The sequence below is a fragment of the Lutra lutra genome, chromosome 6 (assembly GCF_902655055.1).
Source record: "Lutra lutra chromosome 6, mLutLut1.2, whole genome shotgun sequence".
In the NCBI taxonomy this organism is placed as follows: domain Eukaryota; kingdom Metazoa; phylum Chordata; class Mammalia; order Carnivora; family Mustelidae; genus Lutra; species Lutra lutra.
This window is the reverse complement of record NC_062283.1, coordinates 30,015,440-30,036,278: the sequence shown is the minus strand read 5'-3', so window position 1 is coordinate 30,036,278 and position 20,839 is coordinate 30,015,440. Positions and strand designations below refer to the sequence as shown.

General features: G+C 57.2%; 2 protein-coding genes across 7 annotated transcripts; both read left to right on the top strand.

Annotated features, from left to right (window-relative positions):
- Positions 1 to 2,977: 2,977 nt before the first annotated feature.
- Positions 2,978 to 5,472, top strand: ZBTB12 (zinc finger and BTB domain containing 12). The gene is made up of 2 exons (XM_047731948.1): positions 2,978 to 3,380; positions 3,889 to 5,472. The coding sequence occupies exon 2, from the start codon at positions 3,909 to 3,911 to the stop codon at positions 5,286 to 5,288; it is 1,380 nt and encodes a 459-aa protein (XP_047587904.1). The 5' UTR covers positions 2,978 to 3,380; positions 3,889 to 3,908; the 3' UTR covers positions 5,289 to 5,472.
- Positions 5,473 to 7,539: 2,067 nt separating this feature from the next.
- On the top strand, positions 7,540 to 20,656 carry EHMT2 (euchromatic histone lysine methyltransferase 2). 6 transcript variants are annotated; one of them, XM_047734136.1, is made up of 28 exons: positions 7,540 to 7,595; positions 8,242 to 8,308; positions 8,405 to 8,623; positions 8,720 to 8,973; positions 9,857 to 9,941; positions 10,046 to 10,086; positions 10,209 to 10,364; positions 11,702 to 11,842; positions 11,970 to 12,084; positions 12,254 to 12,355; positions 12,584 to 12,732; positions 12,827 to 12,970; positions 13,051 to 13,286; positions 13,365 to 13,547; positions 13,657 to 13,739; positions 14,045 to 14,151; positions 14,252 to 14,374; positions 14,493 to 14,594; positions 15,638 to 15,742; positions 15,860 to 16,014; positions 16,098 to 16,265; positions 16,703 to 16,847; positions 17,214 to 17,291; positions 17,551 to 17,666; positions 17,751 to 17,837; positions 19,424 to 19,502; positions 19,644 to 19,819; positions 20,158 to 20,656. In XM_047734136.1, exons 1-28 carry the CDS (start codon positions 7,554 to 7,556, stop codon positions 20,336 to 20,338), a joined length of 3,639 nt encoding a protein of 1,212 aa, XP_047590092.1. In that variant the 5' UTR covers positions 7,540 to 7,553; the 3' UTR covers positions 20,339 to 20,656. The 6 variants fall into 6 exon arrangements, 5 of the variants coding, with proteins under 5 accessions (XP_047590092.1, XP_047590093.1, XP_047590090.1 ...); XM_047734137.1 differs by lacking the exon at positions 12,254 to 12,355; XM_047734134.1 differs by lacking the exon at positions 7,540 to 7,595 and having other exon boundaries at positions 8,002 to 8,308; positions 10,049 to 10,086.
- The last annotated feature ends 183 nt before the right edge of the window (positions 20,657 to 20,839 follow it).

Genomic DNA, 20,839 nt, shown 5'->3' with positions numbered 1-20,839 from the left:
GCGGTTTTTAAAGGGCGAAAATTGGGGTGCCTGGGTGGCTCAGTGGGTTAAGCAGCTGCCTTTGGCTTGGGTTCATGATCTTGGGGTCTTGGGATCAAGTCCCACATCAGACTCCCTGCTCCACGGGATCCTGCTTCTCCCTTTCCTTCTGCTGTCCCCCCTGCTTGTGCTCTCTCCTTCACGTGCTCTCTCTCAAGTAAATAAATAAAATCTTTTTTTTTTTTTTTTAAAGGTCTGAGGTGATCGTTCTGCTGCAGGGGCCTGGTTATTCCTCTTCAGGGGCCTGGAACTGCAAAACATTCTTGACAGATCCTGCTTAGTGATCATGACCTGAGTCAAAGGCAGATGCTTAGCTGACTGAGGCACCCAGGTAACCCCCTCCACTTCTTGAAGAGAATACTGAAACCTCTGGGACCTTGATGGCCTCCAACCTGAACTAGAACCTAGACCTTCTGTCTCCTACTTGTTCCTTGCTCCCTAGTCAGACTTTATTTCTCAAGCCCACTAAGAATCCTGAATTTACCCTTCCTTGACACTACACCAGCGAGTTCAGTACTGCTAGCCAAGGACTGGAGGGTCCCTTATCTCACCCTGGCAGAAGTCTGGAACCAAGGGACAAGCATGTAGATACCCCTACATGGGCTATGTGGGAAAACATCCCGTAAAGCATCTGTCTACCAGGCTGCACAGGAGAAGGCAGCCTTGTTGGGCACTACGGTTTGTTTCCATATAAAACTGTAACTGGGGGGCGCCTGGGTGGCTCAGTGGGTTAAGCCGCTGCCTTCGGCTCGGGTCATGATCTCAGGGTCCTGGGATCGAGCCCCACATCGGGCTCTCTGCTCAGCGGGGAGCCTGCTTCCCTCTCTCTCTCTCTCTCTCTTTCTGCTTGCCTCTCTGCCTACATGTGATCTCTGTCAAATAAATAAATAAAATCTTAAAAAAAAAAAAACTGTAACTGGGCGGGCCTGGCATTTGAAGGATTCATCAGTTCACAACTCTACCTGCCACCAAGAACCTGTCTTAAAAATCCCAAGCTGAGATGAGGCCCCTTGTCCTGTTTACAGTCCCCCAGAAAGGAGAAGTAGCAAGAAGGTGACAGAATACAAAACTTGACAAACTTCAGTTCTTACTTGGACAGGCTGTGTATTTCTGATTTCACTAGAGTGTGCACTATTCTTTTGAGAAGTCTGGCAATGAGGGAAAGAAGAGATGAGACAGGGAAACAGAATATCCAGTTATAATTCTTTTGAAGATTTTATAGTCTCCCAAGTAGGCAAAGGGAAGAGAGCTATCTCTTCTAGCACCCAGGCTCTCTTAAACCTCAAATTAGCCTTGTGAAAAATCAGGGTCTCCAATTCAAAGACAAAAATGCTGTGATTCAGAGAATTGAGTAACTTGCCCAAGGGGCCTCTTTTAAAACGTGATGGAATATGGGTGCACCTGGGTGGCCCATGATCTCAGGGTCCTGGGATAGAGCCTGGGGTAGGACCTAGTGCTCAGCAGGGAACCTGCTTCCCTCTACCACCACCCCCCCGCGCCTCCCTCCTCTACAATAAATAAATAAATCTTAAAAAAGAAAAAAAAAAAGGTAGTGGAGTATGACTTTGAGCCTAGGTGTGTCTGACACAAAAGCCAAAGTTCTTGCTTGGATTTACACGGCCTGACTACAAAGGAGATTTCTACAAAGAGTGCATTTTAGAATAAAGAGAATTGGGTAGAGGCATAAAAGGCAAAGAATTTAAAAGGGAAAGCAAGGAGTCCAGCACCACCTCAACACTGCCCCAACTCTCCCACCAAAGGTCATCCCTCTGAGTTCAGGAATTCAGTTTAAGTCAGGAACAAACATTTTCTGGGTGGATGCTGGCTGAGCTGAAAAGGAACGACTTCAGCAGTCAGTCATTTACTGCATGCCTTTTATTTGCAAAATATAATTCATGACATAATTCCCGCAATCAAGTAGTTCACAATCAAATGGGGGAAACCAGATACTGAACCCATTATATAACAAGTAGTTTCCTCAAAATTGATGTGTAAGAGAAATGCTCTAGTCTCCTGGAGTATGTAACCAACCAGCCCAACCAATGGGAAGCAGGGCCTTTTTCACCTGGGTTTGGATGGGTGGGGAGGGGAGTGTGCAAGAAAGGGGCGGGGAGGGCAATCACCCTTTGCCCAACGTGCTAATAAATGGTGTTGGCAAAGCTGTGGAGACCGCAGGTTAGTTGGGAGTGACAGAGAAAGAGATAGTAGAGGTGCAGAGTTGAGGAGAGCTTTTATTTAGGGCGATGGATCTCTGACCTTGCCAGAGACAGCTGCAGTTGGAAAGATCAAAGATGGTAAAATGGTATTGATACAAATAATCGCATAATTAGAAGAATTAGTGCTAGGGCTAATTATACAGTAGGGGTGAAATGGGCAAGGTCATCGACAGTACACACAGTGGAGGACCTTTGCCTTGGCAAAAAGTAGGATCAGTTCTTAGAATGGAGGAGAAGGTCGGATGGGTGCGATGATACACTATTGTTAAGACAGGCAAGTGGAGGGCACTGGATTGTTACTGTAGGAAGTTAAAACTTCGTTTAGGCCAGGAGGACTTAAGTGGTCACTGGCTTCAGAAGAGTTGGAAAAAAGTCTTGAAATGTGGCCAGAGGGACTGTGAACATACTCAACAGAGGATGCACGCGTGGGCAACTTCGACCTGAGCTCTGATAGCCGCGGGGCGGTCTGGGTCCCTGGGAGGGGCTGCAGCCCTGTCCCGCACCGCACAGCTGGGCCAGAGCCGCACCAGCCCTGAGAGCAGGTGGCAGCACCGTCGGCGGGAGCCGGGCAGGCGTGGAGCGCAGGCGGGGGCGCGCGCTGGGGGGCGCGGAGCGGAGGGCGCCGCGGGCCGCCGGGAACGGGGGGCGGGCCCGAGCAAGCGGGCCTCCGCGCGGCACTTGGCACGCACGCGCAGACGGGCCGCGGGGCCTGGAGGCACAGAGGAGGGGGAGCGAGAGAGGGGGGTGTGGAACGTATTTCCGCTCTGGCGGACAAATAATACCGGCCAAAGGGGAGGCCAGGCCGTCCGGCCCTTTAACCGTGTGGGGGGTGCTGGTGAAGAAAGGGGGGTCGGGAAAGGGGGAATCCTGCTCCTTTAATTCCCTCCCTTCTTCCTCCTCCCCGAGTTCTCGCCAGCGCCGAGGCGCGCGGGGCCTGGAACACACCGCACGAGCCGCCCCCGCCCCTCCTTCCTTACGCCCACGCGGAGCTGGCCCCGCGCGCGCGCCTCGTGCACCCCCGCGCCTGCGCGCTGCCCAGGCCCTGCCCGTGTTTGGGGGCGCTGCCGACCCCGGGGGGGGTGGGGGAGATAGGGGGGGAAAAAACAGCGCGCGGAACCGGGCCAGGTGAGAGGCGCGTGCACTCAGGGTCGTGGGGCTGGGGGGGCGTGCCACGGAGCTCTGAACGTGGGGGGGTGCGTGCACGAAGCGTGCAGGCGGCGGGGGGAGGACGTGAAAGGCGCGTGCAAACGTGCAAAGGGGGGGCGGAGGAATGAAGCAGCGGGGAAAGGGGGCGGGGTGAGAAGAGGCTGCAGCCCGGGCCACCCCGGAGCTCAGAACCCCAGGCCTCTGCTCCCGGTTTCTCCTACCTTCCCCGTGGGCGCGCGGGCTCGCCCGGTCCTCGCGGGCGGTCGGGCTGGGGGGTGTGGACGCCGCTGCCCCGCCCCCGGGAACCACGCCTCCGTCCTCTCGGAGGGACAGCGCTTCCCCAGGGACTGGGGAAACTGAGGAAAAGGCCTGAAGACTGGGAGATCCGAAGCTGGGAGGCTGGGCAGAAATGGGGGCGAGGGGCCTGGAGCGTTGGCTTAGCAGAGCCAGAGACCTTTGTCTCTGACCAGGTTTCCTTCCCGACCAGGGTTGCCCACCCCCACCACAATGGCCTCTGGGGTGGAAGTCCTGCGCTTCCAGCTGCCCGGCCACGAGGCCGCTACCCTGCGGAATATGAACCAGCTCCGCGCAGAGGAGCGGTTTTGCGACGTGACCATTGTGGCCGACAGCCTCAAGTTCCGTGGCCACAAGGTCATCCTGGCCGCCTGCTCGCCTTTCCTGAGGGACCAGTTCCTGCTGAACCCCAGTTCTGAGCTGCAGGTTTCCCTGATGCACAGTGCGCGCATCGTGGCCGACCTGCTCCTCTCCTGTTACACGGGCGCTCTGGAATTCGCTGTCAGGGACATCGTCAACTACCTGACGGCTGCCTCCTACCTGCAGATGGAGCACGTGGTGGAGAAATGCAGAAACGCCCTCAGCCAGTTCATTGAGCCCAAAATAGGCCTCAAAGAGGACGGAGTCAGCGATGCCAGCCTTGTGAGCAGTGTCAGTGCCACCAAATCCCTCCTCCCTCCCGCCAGGACCCCAAAGCCAGCCCCCAAGCCCCCACCCCCACCCCCTCTACCCCCTCCACTCCTACGGCCCGTGAAACTGGAGTTTCCTCTGGATGAGGACCTGGAGCTGAAGGCCGAGGAAGAAGATGAGGACGAGGACGAGGACGTGTCTGACATCTGCATCGTCAAGGTGGAATCGGCCCTGGAGGTGGCACACCGGCTCAAACCTCCCGGAGGTTTGGGAGGAGGTCTGAGCATCGGAGGCTCTGTGGGCGGCCACCTAGGAGAGCTGGCCCAGAGCAGCGTGCCCCCCAGCACTGTGGCCCCACCGCAGGGGGTCGTGAAAGCCTGCTATAGCCTGTCTGAGGACGCAGAAGGGGAGGGCTTGCTGTTGATCCCCGGAGGCCGGGCCAGCGTGGGGGCCACCTCGGGCCTGGTGGAGGCAGCAGCGGTGGCCATGGCTGCCCGGGGGGCGGGGGGCAGCCTGGGGGCAGGGGGCAGCCGGGGACCCCTGCCAGGGGGCTTTTCCAGTGGAAACCCCCTAAAGAACATCAAGTGCACCAAGTGCCCGGAAGTGTTCCAGGGCGTGGAGAAGCTGGTCTTCCACATGCGGGCGCAGCACTTCATCTTCATGTGCCCACGCTGCGGCAAGCAGTTCAACCACAGCAGCAACCTCAACCGCCACATGAACGTGCACCGCGGCGTCAAGTCGCACTCATGCGGCATCTGCGGCAAGTGCTTCACGCAGAAGTCCACGCTGCACGACCACCTCAATCTCCACTCCGGAGCGAGGCCCTATCGCTGCTCCTACTGCGACGTGCGCTTCGCTCACAAGCCCGCCATTAGGCGGCACCTTAAGGAGCAACATGGCAAGACCACGGCGGAGAACGTGCTGGAGGCCAGCGTGGCCGAGATCAACGTCCTCATCCGCTAGCGGGGCCGTCTCAGAGGCCAGGAGGCGGGCGTCCCTGGGCTGAGTGGGAAGGGAGCTCCTAGCCCAGGAGAACAGGGCGGGTGGGAGGGTCGGGAACAGGCAGGTACGGTGGGGAACCTGAGCAGATACATCCTGAGGGAGGGGCTGAAGATTCCTTGGAGAGAAGACCCCTGCCTTTTCAGGGGAAAAAAAAAAGTAATGGAGAAGGAGAGGATTCTTAAGAAGGCCAAGGGAATATGGGCTCCCAGAGAAAATTTTTCTTCTCTTAGAGGTGCATGGAAATGTGGAGGGAGGGAAAGGGTCTTATAGAATGAGAAGAAAAAAAGGAAAATGATTTATTCCTGGTTAAGGCTGCCCAGGGTGAGGTTCTGATATTTCTTGAGATGGGGGGTGGGGGGGTGGGAGTTGGGAGGGAATTTGGCAGGAGGCAGCTTACATGCTCCTGCATAGCATAGATCCTTGGGAGAGGGAGTGGTGGGGGAAAGGATTATTGAATCCCAGAAAAGGAAGTGGGGAGACAGTTCTTGCATGCTGGGGGAATGGGACTGTGGGTAAAGGCTCACCGGAACTCTAGGGAGAACCATGTCAGGTGCCAGGTAAGAGAACTTGGGGGTGAGCATCCTGGGTAGATATGGAAAAGTGGGGGACAATAGCGAGAAGGATGAATAGTGGTGGGGGTGGGGGGTAGGGCACTTAGAGGATACAAGGAGGGCTGTTGGGTGGGAGGGAGAGGAGTAGAGACTTATACAGTATTTTTTAAGAAAAAACGTATTTTTTAGGATTTTTTCTGGAGTTTGGGGTTTTAGTTTTTCTGCTTTTGTTTTCCACAAAATAAATAATTAAAAAAAGAAACCCACACACTTTCTTTCCTTTATACTCTGTCTGGCAACTGCATGTGTATGACTATCCCACTCTAGACAGTCTCTCCTTTATGCCATTTGTTCAATACTCAGCCCAGCTCATGCAGGACCCATGCCTGAAGGAGACTTGACAAGAGCAGGGGATTGTGACAAGTGGGCTTCTCTGGCTGGGGACCCCCCCAGTTCTGCAACCTCAGCATCTGGCAGGTATCTCATACTTATGTTCTATGATTGGTGGTGGTGGTAACACACAACTTCCCCCTCTATTACAAGAGTTTGGTATCAGCCCTGGGGATGAGCTATAAAGGTGATCATTATGCCCACCAAAATTGTAAGCAGGAGGCTATTTTTGGGCATTTATATTCTGAGGAAAGGTTTCATGTCCTCCGGAAAGCTTAAAAAAAAAAAAAAAGGCAAAAACACTATGTTTGGATTAGGGTATGGAGAAGACTACAAGTCCCACAAAGCTCTGGAATACTTCTTAACCAAAGAGAACTACAGTTCCCAGAAGGCCTTGAAATGGCCTCAGGTGCCCCATACCCCAACTAAGGGCTTCTATCAAATACTGCGTGTGAAATCATACAGGGTTTTCTCCAAACTTTGACCAGAATGTAATCCGCAAAGGGATGGTATCCTAAGTTATGCTATCAAGGTTGTATATCTTTGTGTAATATTATTCATACTTACACTTTTAACTGGGCTTATGCCCCACTTAGTTCCTGACTATGCTTGTGAGGTGTATGGCACAAAGAAAAAAAAAAAAAAAAGATTAGTAGTGTCACTAGGCAGTAATAACTCTAGGGCCTCTGGGGCTTACTTGGATCCCTAGTGCCTATGGTGACGTAACAGGTCTGGCATAAACAGAAGAGACTTTAGCCCTAGGTTTTCAAAAGAGGACGCCGATCCAGGAGACATGAAGCACCAAGATAGAAACAGTCGGGAGTAAAGGTGTCCTCCGCGCGTTCCCACTGCCCCCTTCCTGCTCGTTAGTGAAGCCAGGCCAAAACTGAGCCTGATCCATCTGGCGACCCAGAAACCAGAAAGCACCCAGAGGAGGGAGAAACATAACGCGGGCTAGACTGGAAAGACAGCCGCTGCCGAAAGCAGTGAGGGTCAGACGACCCTCCCTTCGTTACCTACAAACAGGTGGGGGATGGAGAAGCCACACCTGAACCCAGGCGTGCCTCACCTTCGGCTCCCCGCTGAGCTGACGCCAGGATTAGCAGGAATTCTCCCCTGCAGCCCCCCAGCTTAGGACAGCCACTGCCATTTCCGAAGCGGCTCTCGAGGGGAAAATGGCCAGAAAGCGCGTAGTGGCTCCTTTAAGGCTCCTCCTAGCCCTCCCTCCCCCGCCCACGTGACCCGGGGCGGCCGCGCGCCGGCTCGGCCCCCCGCGCAAGCGGCGATGGCGGCGGCGGCGGGAGCTGCAGCGGCGGCGGCCGCCGAGGTGCGGAAGGGGAGGGGGAGAGGCGGGTGCATGCCCGCGCGCGCGCCCGGGGGAAGCGCGCGCCCGTGCAATGCTCCGGGGGTGCAACGGGGCCGGGGGGCCCGGACGGGACCTGCAGCAATCCGGAGGGCCAGCACCGGGGGCGGATGAGGGGACCAGGGGGTGGGAGGTGGGGGGAGTGGGCACGGAGGCACGCGTGCAGCCGCCGGCTGCCCCCGAGTGGGCGGCTGGCGCCGGGGCCCCAGGAGCACGCGCCAGGGGCACGAGGGGCCGTCCACCGGGCTGGGGGGCAGCGGGCGCTGGAGGGGTTGGTGCCCGGGGTCCCCGCGGCCTGGGGGACAAAGGGGGAGCGGCGCGTGCAGCCGGGAGGAGGGGGCGGGGCCGGGGCGCGGAGGCCCCGCCCCCTCCCCCTCCTCTTTTCTCGGCCCCTGAGATGCGGGGTCTACCGAGAGGGAGGGGGCTAATGCGGGCCCGGGGGAGGGGTCGTGCGGCCCCCCCGGGCAGCCGAGGCCGCGGAAGGGGGGGCCCTCATAGAGGAAGAGGTAGGCCCCGGAGCCTACTCTCTCTTCCCAGAGCCCAGGCGTCCTGGGCTCCCCAACTTCCGACTGGACTGACCAGCCCCCCAATACCTTGTGTCCCCTGCCAGGGGGAGGCCCCTGCTGAGATGGGGGCGCTGGTGCTGGAGAAGGAGCCTAGAGGAGCCACTGAGAGAGGTGAGTGCAGCAGAAACGGGCCCAGTTGGACCTTCACCTCCCCCAACACCGGATTCCCTGAGATCTTAACCCTGAACTTTTTATTTTCCCTTACAGTCCATGGCTCTTTGGGGGACACTCCTCGTAGTGAGGAGACCCTGCCCAAGGCCAGCCCCAACTCCCTGGAGCCTGCTGGGCCCTCATCCCCAGCCTCTGTCACGGTCACCGTTGGCGATGAGGGGGCTGACACCCCTGTAGGAGCCGCACCACTCATTGGGGATGAACCTGAGAATCTGGAGGGAGATGGGGACCTCCATGGGGGCCGCATCCTGCTGGGTGAGAGGCTGGGGAGCCTGGAGGGCTGAGGTGGGGTATTCTCTGAACACTTTCACTCTTATCTTGCCTCTGCCTGCCTGCCTCTCTGTCTTCCAGGCCATGCCACAAAGTCATTCCCCTCTTCCCCCAGCAAGGGGGGCACCTGTCCCAGCCGGGCCAAGATGTCAATGACAGGGACTGGAAAATCACCCCCGTCAGTCCAGAGTTTGGCTATGAGGCTGCTGAGTATGCCGGGGGCTCAGGGGGCAGCTACAGCAGGGCCCGAGCCCCCTGTGGCCACACCCAGCCCAGAGGGACAGCCCAAGGTCCACCGAGCCAGAAAAACCATGTCCAAACCAGGAAATGGGCAGGTGAGGATTTGCGGGGGAGAGGCGTGGGAGTGGGGAGACTAAAGTAGTCCACTATGAACCCCTTGTGGGGCTTTTTTTTTTTTTTTTTTTTTTTTTTTAAACAGTTTAGCTGGAGACCTTTCTTCATCCATTCTTGGTTCCACATACTTACTTGGGGGCCACTGTGTGTCAGATTCTGGGCTGGGCTTAATCTGAACAGACAAGTTCCTATCTTCCTGGAGTTTACAATTCTTGGGGAGAGGAGAATAGGAAAAAACAAAGGTTAGAGAGTTAATGATGTAGTTAACCACGTAATTATTCTTATGATAATGACCGTCTAAGGAACTTCAAACTCTCTTTCTACCTCAAAGTGGGCCCCAAGGGAGCTTTTTCCTCCCTTTGAAACTGCCCCTGCTTCCTTTTTCAGAGGGTTTCTAAGGGTTTTGCTTTTTTTTTTACTGTGAATCCCTACAGGGAAGGAGGTGAGGGAAAGGACAAAAGCCCCAGAATTTCAGAAGCTTTATAACAATGTTTCTGGGGCTCTGATATCATTTTGTTTTGGATATGGTTTAGGCAGTTTTGGGCAAGGCGTGAACCTTTGTTTTCTCCTCTGTAAAATGGGTAAATAGGGCCTGCTTCTGCGTGCTTGAAGAGGTAAGTGTTAGGTGAGGATATGCTTGACACACTGCCTCTGAGGAGACCAGAGTTGTGATTGCCACATTCTGGTTTATTGGAGCTTCAGATGGCAATTTTGAGGGTGTGTCTCGCCCACCCCAGCCTCATCCAGGGCTCCAGGCTAATCCAGAACTACTAAGTGTGTAGAACTTCTAAGGTAGTTAGTAGAACTACTAACTACCTTAGTAGTTAGGTAGAACTACTAAGTGTGTTCCCTCTTGGTCCCCAGCCCCCGGTCCCTGAGAAGCGGCCCCCTGAAGTGCAGCATTTCCGCATGAGTGATGATGTACACTCGCTGGGGAAGATGACCTCAGGTCAGTCCCACCCCACCCCCACCCACTGGCCACTGGATAAGACCTGTCCTGAGGGTTTAAGGACAGGCCTTAACTCCTTTCTCCCTCTCTCTCTTTTCTTCCAGAAGTGGTGAAAAGAAGGAAGCTGAACGCCGGAGGTGGCCTGGTGAGCCTGGAGAGGCAGAAAACAAGGCCTCTCCACCGGGGCGGGGGCTGTATCTTGTACCCAGGGGAAATGGGGGTCGGGTACCAGGTACCAGCAGCTTCTGTTTTTCTGATCTTTCCTAGTCAGAGGAGTTGGGTTCTACGCGGGGTTCAGGAGAAGTGACCATGGAGAAAGGGGGCCCAGGGTCCCTAGAGGAGTGGGAGACAGTGGTGGGGGACGACTTCAGCCTCTACTACGACTCCTACTCTGTGGATGAGCGTGTGGACTCCGACAGCAAGGTGAGAAGGAGCTGGCCTTCCTCTAACTTGCTCCCGGTGTGTGCTCCATCCCAGCCCATCCCCTGCCACACCCCAGGGTGGTAACCTCCATCCTGGACTTCGGGGTTTACCATCCCATTTTGTTGTTTGTTTGCTTATTCATTATTTTGCTCTTGGTTTTGTCTCACACGTGTTTGCTTATGCGGTATAATGCTGTTCTGCCTGACGTGCTTTCTATTTAACGTGACATCGGGAAATTTCAGATATGCATAAAAGAATAAGGGCTGAGCTCTCACGAAGCCTCAGCCCACCCCAGCAGTTGTCAGCACACAGCAGCTCTTCACTCAACTCTTCCTCCCCCAGCCCGCCCACCTCCCGGACTGTTGTAAAGTAGCCATCACATCGTTTTATTTGTTTCCATATGTATCTCTAAACATGAGGCCTCTTCCTGAGTTTTAAGATCACCGCTTCACTGTATTCACAACCTCGAAAATGTCCCAGTGACTCCTTAAAACCATCACCTCGCTACCAGGTTTCACATCGCCTCCGTGGTTTCATAAATGGGGTTTTGTCTGTCCAGATTCAAATGCGCTGCATCCATTAGTTTGATCGACATTTGCCTTAGGTCTGTCTTGATGCGTGGGTGCCCCTGGCTTTGAAAAAGAAGCTTTTCTTGCCGTTTACTTGTTGATAGAACCAGGTCACTTGTAATATAGAATTCCTCGCATTTAGGCATTCACTGATTGGGCAGGGACTAACATGTTCCTCTCTGCCTGGTATTTCTTATAAAGCAGATCTAGAAGCTCTATTGGCTTTGGGTGGTTTTTTGTTTTTTGTTTTTTAAGTGGCGAGAAGATCTGATAGCTGGTGTGCATGTTTTCCTATTGCATCACATCAGGAGTTATAGGACATCTCATCTTTTATTAGTCATATTTAAGATTGGTCGGTGGATTTATGGAATATCATCCTCATCCTCATTGTAAAGTTCCTCCTGAGCCTCTCATCTAGTGTTTTGAGCAGCCACGGGTAGTAGTCTTGCCTACGTGTGAAAACGTCATAGAGTATTAAACTATGTGCTTCTTTTCTGGTAATTTTTTTCCCTTAATATGTTGCCAAGATTCACACACATTGTGAGTGAGTTTTTCACAGCTAACATTCAGCACTCTTGCCTTCCCTGTCCATGCTCACCTCCTCCGGGGAGCCATCTGGGCTAATAGTAGTAGCCTCTTTGTTTTGCTTCATGTCTGAGTCTTGGGGGTTGGCTCTCTCCTGCCCTGCCTCTCTCCCAAGTTTCCTCCAAGAGGGGGCTGTGGCCTGGAGGTTGCTGTTTCCTCAGACCTGCCTTGCCTTTCTCCCAGTCTGAGGTTGAAGCTCTGGCTGAACAACTGAGTGAGGAAGAAGAAGAAGAGGAGGAGGAGGAGGAAGAGGAAGAAGAAGAGGAGGAAGAGGAAGAAGAAGAAGAAGAGGAAGACGAGGAGTCAGGCAATCAGTCCGACAGGGTAAGGGTGGGAGGCTAGCATCCCAAGGAGTGGGGGGCTGGGGGGCTGTGGGGCCCGAGATCTGAGTCCTCATGGGGTAGAGGTCATGGGCTGGGGGCCAGGCTCTCTAATTCTTACACCATCCCAGAGTGGCTCCAGTGGCCGCCGCAAAGCCAAGAAGAAGTGGCGAAAGGACAGCCCATGGGTGAAGCCGTCCAGGAAACGGCGGAAGCGCGAGCCTCCCCGGGCCAAGGAGCCACGAGGTGAGGAGGCTCCTCTGCTTTAGGGTCCCCTCCTCCAGCCCCCTCCCGGCCCCCAGAGAGTGTGCACGAACACACGCTCACGCATGTGCTCACGCACGCACGCCCGCATGTACCCACGCGTCCAGGCACCTGTGAGCTCGCACTCTCACTCTCTCTGTCTCTATGTCAGGAGTGAATGGTGTGGGCTCCTCAGGCCCCAGTGAGTACATGGAGGTCCCTCTGGGGTCCCTGGAGCTGCCCAGCGAGGGGACCCTCTCCCCCAACCACGCTGGTAATTGCCAATTGCTGGGATGGCGAGCCACTAGGGGGCAGGCACCCTCTGGGCTGGAGGGAATGGGGAGGAGGGGGACCCCACTGGAGCCCAGGTGTCTGTCCATGGCCAGGCCTTGGGAGTTCTAGAGCATGGAGGGAAAAGCAGGGCGGGGGTGAGAGGCCCCAGCAGGGGTCCCTGTGGGTGACGGGATTGGCCTCCCTCAGCTCCCTTTTCCCTCTGTCCAAGGGGTATCCAATGACACGTCCTCACTGGAGACCGAGCGGGGCTTTGAGGAGTTACCGCTGTGCAGCTGCCGCATGGAGGCTCCCAAGATTGACCGTATCAGTGAGCGAGCTGGGCACAAGTGCATGGCCACAGAGAGTGTGGATGGAGAGGTGGGCCTGGGAGCTGCCAGGGGGCGTGGTGGTGGTGGGGACCCAGCCCCAGGCCCCAGCCTCATCCTCTCCCTGCCCGTTCACATCACTACAGCTGTCAGGCTGCAATGCTGCCATCCTCAAGCGGGAGACCATGAGGCCATCCAGCCGCGTGGCACTGATGGTGCTCTGTGAGACCCACCGTGCCCGCATGGTCAAGCACCACTGCTGCCCAGGCTGTGGCTACTTCTGTACAGCGGTGAGTGGCCGGAGGGGCAGGCCGGCTGCGTGCCCCACAGGGGAGGGCTGTCCCAGAGCCTGAGCGCCTTGTTTCCTCAGGGCACCTTCCTGGAGTGCCACCCCGACTTCCGTGTGGCCCACCGCTTCCATAAGGCCTGTGTGTCCCAGCTGAATGGCATGGTCTTCTGTCCCCACTGTGGGGAAGATGCATCTGAGGCCCAGGAGGTGACCATCCCCTGGGGGGATGGGGTGACCCCACCAGCTGGCACTGCAGCCCCTGCCCCCCCACCCCTGGCTCAGGATGCCCCCGGGAGAGCAGACACTTCCCAGCCCAGGTACTGGCCTCCCCTTTCCCAACTGTCTGTTCCCTGCCCGGTGCCACGGCCTGTAGACATCAGCTCCTTCTCCTGCAGTGCCCGGATGCGAGGGCATGGGGAGCCCCGGCGCCCACCCTGCGACCCTCTGGCTGACACCATCGACAGCTCGGGGCCCTCCCTGACCCTTCCCAACGGGGGCTGCCTGTCAGCTGTGGGGCTGCCCCCGGGGCCCGGCCGCGAGGCCCTGGAGAAGGCCCTGGTCATCCAGGAGTCTGAGAGGTGAATGCAGGGCTGTTCTTGGGCTGGGCGGCTGGGGCTGAATGTGGGTCACAGGTACTGAGGGTGATGCTCCTTCTGAGGACCCTACCCCTGTCCCTCACCGTGGCAGGCGGAAGAAACTCCGCTTCCACCCCCGCCAGTTGTACCTGTCCGTGAAGCAGGGGGAGCTGCAGAAGGTGATCCTGATGCTGCGTGAGTATTCGGCTCTCGCGTTTGTTCTGCGCACCTCGCTGGAGCAGCAGTTACATACCAGACGCTGAGGGTCCCCATCACTTAGCATGCAGCGGAGACAGACACACACATAACCTGTGATGGTGGGGACAGTGGTGACAGCGAGCACATAGGTGCTGGGGACAGTGCTGAGTGCGTACATGCGTTCACTCACGCCAGCCTTCCCAGTGGAAGCCGGGGACTTGACTAGGACAAGTCCCCGCCCTCTGGCTCTCTCACTTACCACTTGTCCCTCTCTCCTCCGGTGTGGCGGGCTCTCCCCACAGTGGACAACCTGGACCCCAACTTCCAGAGTGATCAGCAGAGCAAGCGCACGCCCCTGCACGCGGCCGCCCAGAAGGGCTCTGTGGAGATCTGCCACGTGCTGCTGCAGGTCAGCTCCCACCGGCCCTCTGCCTCCGGGACCCTGTCCTCGCACCCTTTCCCTCGCGCGGCCCCCCAGGGGCACCAGCCCACGTGCCCCCTCCTGGCAGGCGGGAGCCAACATCAATGCAGTGGACAAGCAGCAGCGGACGCCGCTGATGGAGGCTGTGGTGAACAACCACCTGGAGGCGGCCCGCTACATGGTGCAGCGTGGCGGCTGCGTCTACAGCAAGGTGTGCAGAGCTGGCCCCACCCCCCCAGCCCCCAACCGCAACCCCACCTCCTGGGGCCTTGGGTCAGAGGGTGGGCCGCAGAGCCGGCAAGGCACTCACTGGCCGGCCTCTCCCTCAGGAGGAGGATGGCTCCACCTGCCTGCACCATGCAGCCAAAATTGGGAACTTGGAGATGGTCAGCCTGCTGCTCAGCACGGGACAGGTGGACGTCAACGCCCAGGTCAGCAGCCTGGCTGCCCCACCAGCCAGCCCCTTTCCTCGGGGTCCTGGGCTCCGCTTCAGGCTTCAGGCCCCGGGCCTCCTTTCAGCCTCCACTGACTCTGGCCCTTTCCCTGAATCTCAGCCCTGTTCCAGTCTGTCTCCATCTCTTTCTCCCTCCTTGTTCGTATTTTTTCTTTACTTTTCTCTTTTTTGCTTCTTTTTATCAGTTTTCAGAACGAAGAGTTGCTGCCTTAATCTCTAGAAACACGCAGATATTCTTTATTACCTCTTAGTTTGTCATATTTTGGGTGTGTTTTGGTCTATTACAGTCATTCTTCAGTCTTTGATTTGTTTGTTGTTTGTCCAGGAGGAGCCCTTTGAATGAGGCTCCTGTGGCTTTTGCTACAACCCAGCAACTTCTGAGAGCATCTTTACCTTTTAGCACGTTTCCTGCCCCAGGCTGAATCTGCTATTTCTCTAAGAGACTCTGTTTCCTCTAGTTATTTATTTTTTAATTTTATTTATTTATTTGACAGAGATCACAAGTAGTCAGAGAGGCAGGCAGAGTGGGGGCGGGAGGCAGGCTCCCCCCTGAGCAGAGAGCCGGATGCGGGGCTCGATTCCAGGACCCTGGGATCATGACCTGAGCTGAAGCAGAGGCTTTAACCCACTGAGCCACCCAGGCACCCCTTAGAGACTCTGCTTCCTTTAAATGGAAAATATTTTTTAGAGACTGCAGCCTGTGTGCTGTTGGGTCATCACATTCTAGGATTTTTGAGTGGAAAGACCTAGGAAATGTCTGTGTTATAGAAAGAGAAAAATTACTCTACAACTTTGGACAATAGACACTATTAGTCCCATTTTATAGACCCAGAGAGATGAAGAGACTTACCCAGGGTCCCGCAGCATGTGAGTGGTGGGGCTGAGATTCCTGCTCTCAGCCTAGCTCTGGAGCCTGTGCTCTAGACCTCACGCTGCTTTCGTAAGCAGGGCTGAGTGCTGGGTGGACTCTGGGCAGGGGACTGTGGCCTCTCACCCTCCTCCCTCTCTCCCCTCCCACAGGACAGTGGGGGGTGGACACCCATCATCTGGGCCGCGGAGCACAAGCACATTGAGGTGATCCGCATGCTGCTGACCCGGGGCGCTGACGTCACGCTCACAGACAACGTGAGAGTTTGGCGGGGGTTAAGGGAGGTGGGGGCTACCCTGGCCTGCCCTGAGGGGGAGGCTGGGTTCCAGGGCTCACGGCTTGGGCCCACCCCCCCGCCCCTCCCACCTGCATAGGAAGAAAACATCTGCCTGCACTGGGCTTCCTTCACGGGCAGTGCGGCCATCGCCGAGGTCCTCCTCAATGCCCGCTGCGATCTCCACGCAGTCAACTACCACGGGGACACGCCCCTGCACATCGCGGCGCGGGAGAGCTACCATGACTGTGTGCTGTGAGCCCCCACCCACCCTGCACCCTGGCATCCCGGCGCAGGCTCCCAGCCCTGGACCCCACAGGCTCCCCATCCCCTCCCAGGTTGTTCCTGTCACGAGGGGCGAACCCGGAGCTGCGGAACAAGGAAGGGGACACGGCGTGGGACCTGACTCCGGAGCGCTCCGATGTGTGGTTTGCCCTGCAGCTCAACCGCAAGCTTCGGCTGGGAGTGGGGAATCGGGCCATCCGCACTGAGAAGATTATATGCCGGTGAGCCTGGAGCCCTCTGCACCCAGGACAGCCTCTGCCCCGCCCCCAAGCTCTGCTGAACCCTCAGAACATCCCTTGGGCACCCCCAAACAGGCTCCACTGAATCCTCAGAGCCAGCCCCCAACAGGATGCCAGAGACAGTAAATGAGAATAGAGCTAAATGAGGGTTTCAGAGGAGCTGTGCATGTTTAGTGTTAAGAGGGTGCGGTGCAGCAGTGGGGACATACCTGTAGTAGAAAACTATTCCTCAGTTATCTGAAGTCCGGTTTTCATTGGTTGTCCCACAATTTGTCAGTCTTCCTCCCCCTGCCCCGACAAACTCCCAGAAACACCCCCTTCCCTCCCACGGCCCCAGGAACCTCTCAGGCCTCTCCTTGCACCTGGTGGACCCCGCACCCCCTCCTCTAGCGCCCCCAGCCCCATCTCCCTTCTGTCAGGGATGTGGCTCGGGGCTATGAGAACGTGCCTATCCCCTGTGTCAACGGCGTGGACGGGGAGCCCTGCCCTGAAGATTACAAGTACATCTCAGAGAACTGCGAGACATCCACGATGAACATCGACCGGAATATCACCCATTTGCAAGTGAGTGGGGGGCCCTGCACCCCCCCCCCCCGCTGCCCAGAGGGACATCCAGAGCAGCCAGGGCCAGTCGGGCAAGTCGTGGATGAACAAAGGAGCCAGGCTAAAAGGGAACTTGGTGTGGGCCTGCATCCATCTGGCAAAAGGGTGCTTTCTTTAGGACACGTGAAGGTATATGGGCTTACAGTAGCCCTGGGACACCCTTGTCAGCAACACCTTGATTCCCCCTCACCCTGGGACCATCAGCACCCACTGTCCTGAAGTAACAACCTCAGAGGAAGCACAGTGGTGGGGGATCAGGGAGCACTGGCTGCTGAGGGGACAAGGCTCCTTCTGAGGGTCGAGCTCATCCCCTGCCTCCTGCCCCAGCACTGCACCTGTGTGGACGACTGCTCCAGCTCCAACTGCCTGTGCGGGCAGCTCAGCATCCGCTGCTGGTATGACAAGGTGCGTGCACTCCACCTGCTCCCCGCCGCCAGTCCCTCCCTCGTGAACAGGAGGGCAGGGCAGGGGTTCGGGGGGGGGGCGCTGCCAGGATGGAGCTGGGCCCATGCCCAGCTACGTGCCAACCAAGGGTGTGGTGTAGGTCCTAGTCTCTGAGCTTGGCACGTGTGGCCTCCCCCAGCCCGTCCTCCCCATCTGTGGGGTCGGGAGCTGTAGTGGGCACCACATGGAAACTACTTGTCCTTCCCTCCCTCGACCCCAGGACGGGCGGCTGCTCCAGGAATTTAATAAGATCGAGCCCCCACTGATTTTCGAGTGCAACCAGGCGTGCTCCTGCTGGAGAAACTGCAAGAACCGGGTGGTACAGAGTGGCATCAAGTGAGGCCCGCCCTTGCAGCCCGCCCTCAGCCCCCAACACCCCACATCCCCCCACCTGATGCCAGCCTCTCTCCCATCCCCCAGAGTGCGACTGCAGCTCTACCGGACAGCCAAGATGGGCTGGGGGGTCCGCGCCCTACAGACCATCCCCCAGGGGACCTTCATCTGCGAGTGAGTAGGGGTCGGGGTGGATGCCCAGCTGCAGCTGCCTCCCGGGTCTCCCTCCGCTCTCCTCCCTGACAGGTCCTGCCCCTTTTCACTGCCCCTCCCTGGCCAGACTGCACCTGCCCCTAGCCTGCCCAGACTGCAGAGCCTCCTGCCACCACCACCATATCACCCCTCCCCTGCCTTTCCAAGCTGGGAGACAGACCTGGTTTAAGCTGCACTCTGCCGCTGGGTGTCCGTGGCCGAGTTCTTAACCTCTTTGAGCCTCATTTCTCTTGTCTGGAAAATTGAGGTGGTAATGCGACCTTTCCGTCCACCTCCACTTTCTTTTCCAACCTCTGTCACCCCCTGTCCGGCTCCTCCCCCATGGCTGGCAGACTTCTAGGCCTCCTTTGACCCCATTTCCCATTTAAGGGACCATCCATTTTCTCTTACTTTTTTTTTTTTTTTAGATTTTATTTATTTGAGAGAGAGAACAAGTGGGGTGGGGGCAGGGGGAGAAGCAGGCTCCCTGCTGAGCAGGGAGCCCGATGTAGGACTCAATCCCAGGACCCTGGGATCATGACCTGAGCCGAAGGCAGACACTTAACAAGCCACCCTGGCGCCCCCATTTCCTCTTTACTGGGTCATCTTTCAACTTTGTGGAGATGGCTGCTTCCTCCTGGACCTCGAGTTCCCCACCATTGGCTCACTGCTCATCCCTGCCGGAATCAGCCTCGGCCCTCACCCTCCTGCTGACGCTGCCTCTCGACAGACCTCCCCTCACCCCGTGTCTTGGTCCTCTTTCTGGCGTCTGGCACCCCGCCTTGCTCTGGCTTCCATGATGCTGTCCTCACCTCGGACCCGTCCATCCTTCCTCTTCACCAACTTCTCTTCCTCTGCTTTCTAAATGTGGCTGTCCTTGTCGATAGCTCCTTCCCAGAGTCCATCACGGCCCCTGTGGCTCCACCCTTTCCTGCAGTCCTACAGCCTGGCTTCGCCCCCACATGCTGGGTGCTTCACACCCATGTGCTAGGTGACCCCCAGTGCACACACCTCCCAGGCACTAAACCCACATGGATTCCCCCCCACAAAAAACCAGCTGCCTACACATTCTGGTCCCCTTAACCATAGGGGCTTACCATCTCCCTGCTCACTGTCTCTTCCTCCTGCACAGCTCAGGCCTTTCCCTTTACCTTCCCCATGGCTGCTTCTCTAGCTCATCTCCAGCCCACTAGCCCCCAGCTTCCCCCACATGTCCTGGTCCTGCCTGTTGTTCTAGGTATCCAGCAGAGACCCCAGCTGGCAGGGGGAGGCCCTGTGAGTCCTCTCCCACGCTGGTGTCCCCTGTTCTTCCTCCTGCTCTTCGCTCCAGGGGGAGCTACCCACCTCCCCCATCCCATGATGTCTGATGTCTGCTGTCCTCCATGCCCACTCTGCCCTGGCTGCCCACCCGCCCCAGCCATGTTGATCTGTGGGATCCATGGACACAGACCAGGGCAGTTGAGAGATCATGGAAGAGGATTCCGTGGGGTTGTGAGGAGGGACAGGGCCTGGAGCTGGCTCCCAGTAACCCCCACTCACCTTCAGAACCACCACCTCCTGCCTCACAGGTATGTCGGGGAGCTGATCTCTGATGCCGAGGCTGATGTGAGAGAGGATGATTCTTACCTCTTCGACTTAGACAATAAGGTGGGCAGGAGACCCCTCTGTGCCTTACAGTCAGTCAGCAGATGGGAATGTGGGGAGGAGGGACTGGGGGGTTTGTTGGGGTGGGGGTTGGCCAGGCAAGCACGGTAGTAGACGACTTGAAGGGTGCCGCCCTCCCCTCAGGATGGAGAAGTGTACTGCATCGATGCCCGTTACTATGGCAACATCAGCCGCTTCATCAACCACCTGTGTGACCCCAACATCATCCCTGTCCGGGTCTTCATGCTGCACCAAGACCTCCGCTTTCCACGCATTGCCTTCTTCAGTTCCCGAGACATCCGGACTGGGGAGGAGCTGGGGTGAGGTGTCTCCAGTGTGTGGCTGGGGTGTGGGACATGCAGTGAGCCCAGGACCAGACACCAAAGGCTGGAGAGTGCCTAGTGTCCAGACAAGGAGTAGAGCCAAGGCTCTCAAGACAGTGTAAATGGAGTCTTGAGCCTCCCAGATTTTGATTCAGTAGATTTGGGATGGAGCCCAAGATTCTGCACATCTGACAAGTCCGCAGGCAGGGCCAGTGTGGCGGCTCTGTGCACACAGAAGGGCTAGGAGACTGTCAGGAGAAGATGGGGGTGGGTGCTTTGGGGCAGGCCTGGGCCACTGGCTCAGGATCCCATAGCCTCTTGTGCTCCTCTGACAGGTTTGACTATGGTGACCGCTTCTGGGACATCAAAAGCAAATACTTCACTTGTCAGTGTGGCTCTGAGAAATGCAAGCACTCAGCCGAGGCCATCGCCCTGGAACAGAGCCGCCTGGCGCGCCTAGACCCCCACCCCGAGCTGCTGCCTGAGCTCGGCTCCCTGCCCCCCGTCAATCCCTGACAGCGGACCACACGTGCACCCCGCCCCTGGATGGCCACCAGCTCAGCAGCCCCTTCTGCCACTTGCTGCTCACAGCCCACATCTTGGGGTGCTGCCGTCTTCTCTCCCTGCCCCTTTCACACATTCCTTGGCCAGAGACCCCAGCCAGGCCCTGGAGGTCTGACAACCCCTCTCTCCCAGAGCTGGTTCCTCCCTGGGAGGGTAACTTCAGGGCTGGCCATTCCCTGTTCCCCATCCGCAGCTGAAGTTTGATGAATTGAAATTGGGCCTCTATGCCAGCTGGTTTCCTTTGTTCTCAATAAATACTGGGTTTGGTAATAAACTGTCTTGATGGTTGTTGGGGGGCGGGGGGGTTTGGCCAAGGAGGAAGCACACGTGGCTAGAGGGAATGTGGGTCCAAGGGAACGAGCAGGATGGGAAGCCGGCCAGACAGGTGTGGCTGGTGTGGACGGCTCCCCGAGGGGAGGGGAGGGGGGCGTTGTGGGGAGACCACTGTGAACA

Coding starts and splice junctions, on each gene's coding strand:
- ZBTB12 (XM_047731948.1), top strand. CDS start 3,909: ATGGCCTCTGGGGTGGAAGTCCTGCGCTTCCAGCTGCCCGGCCACGAG.
- EHMT2 (XM_047734133.1), top strand. CDS start 8,029: ATGCGGGGTCTACCGAGAGGGAGGGGGCTAATGCGGGCCCGGGGGAGG. Junction 8,624..8,719: donor TGGGGGCCGCATCCTGCTGG/GTGAGAGGCTGG, acceptor TCTGTCTTCCAG/GCCATGCCACAAAGTCATTC. Junction 13,548..13,656: donor GTCATCCAGGAGTCTGAGAG/GTGAATGCAGGG, acceptor TCACCGTGGCAG/GCGGAAGAAACTCCGCTTCC.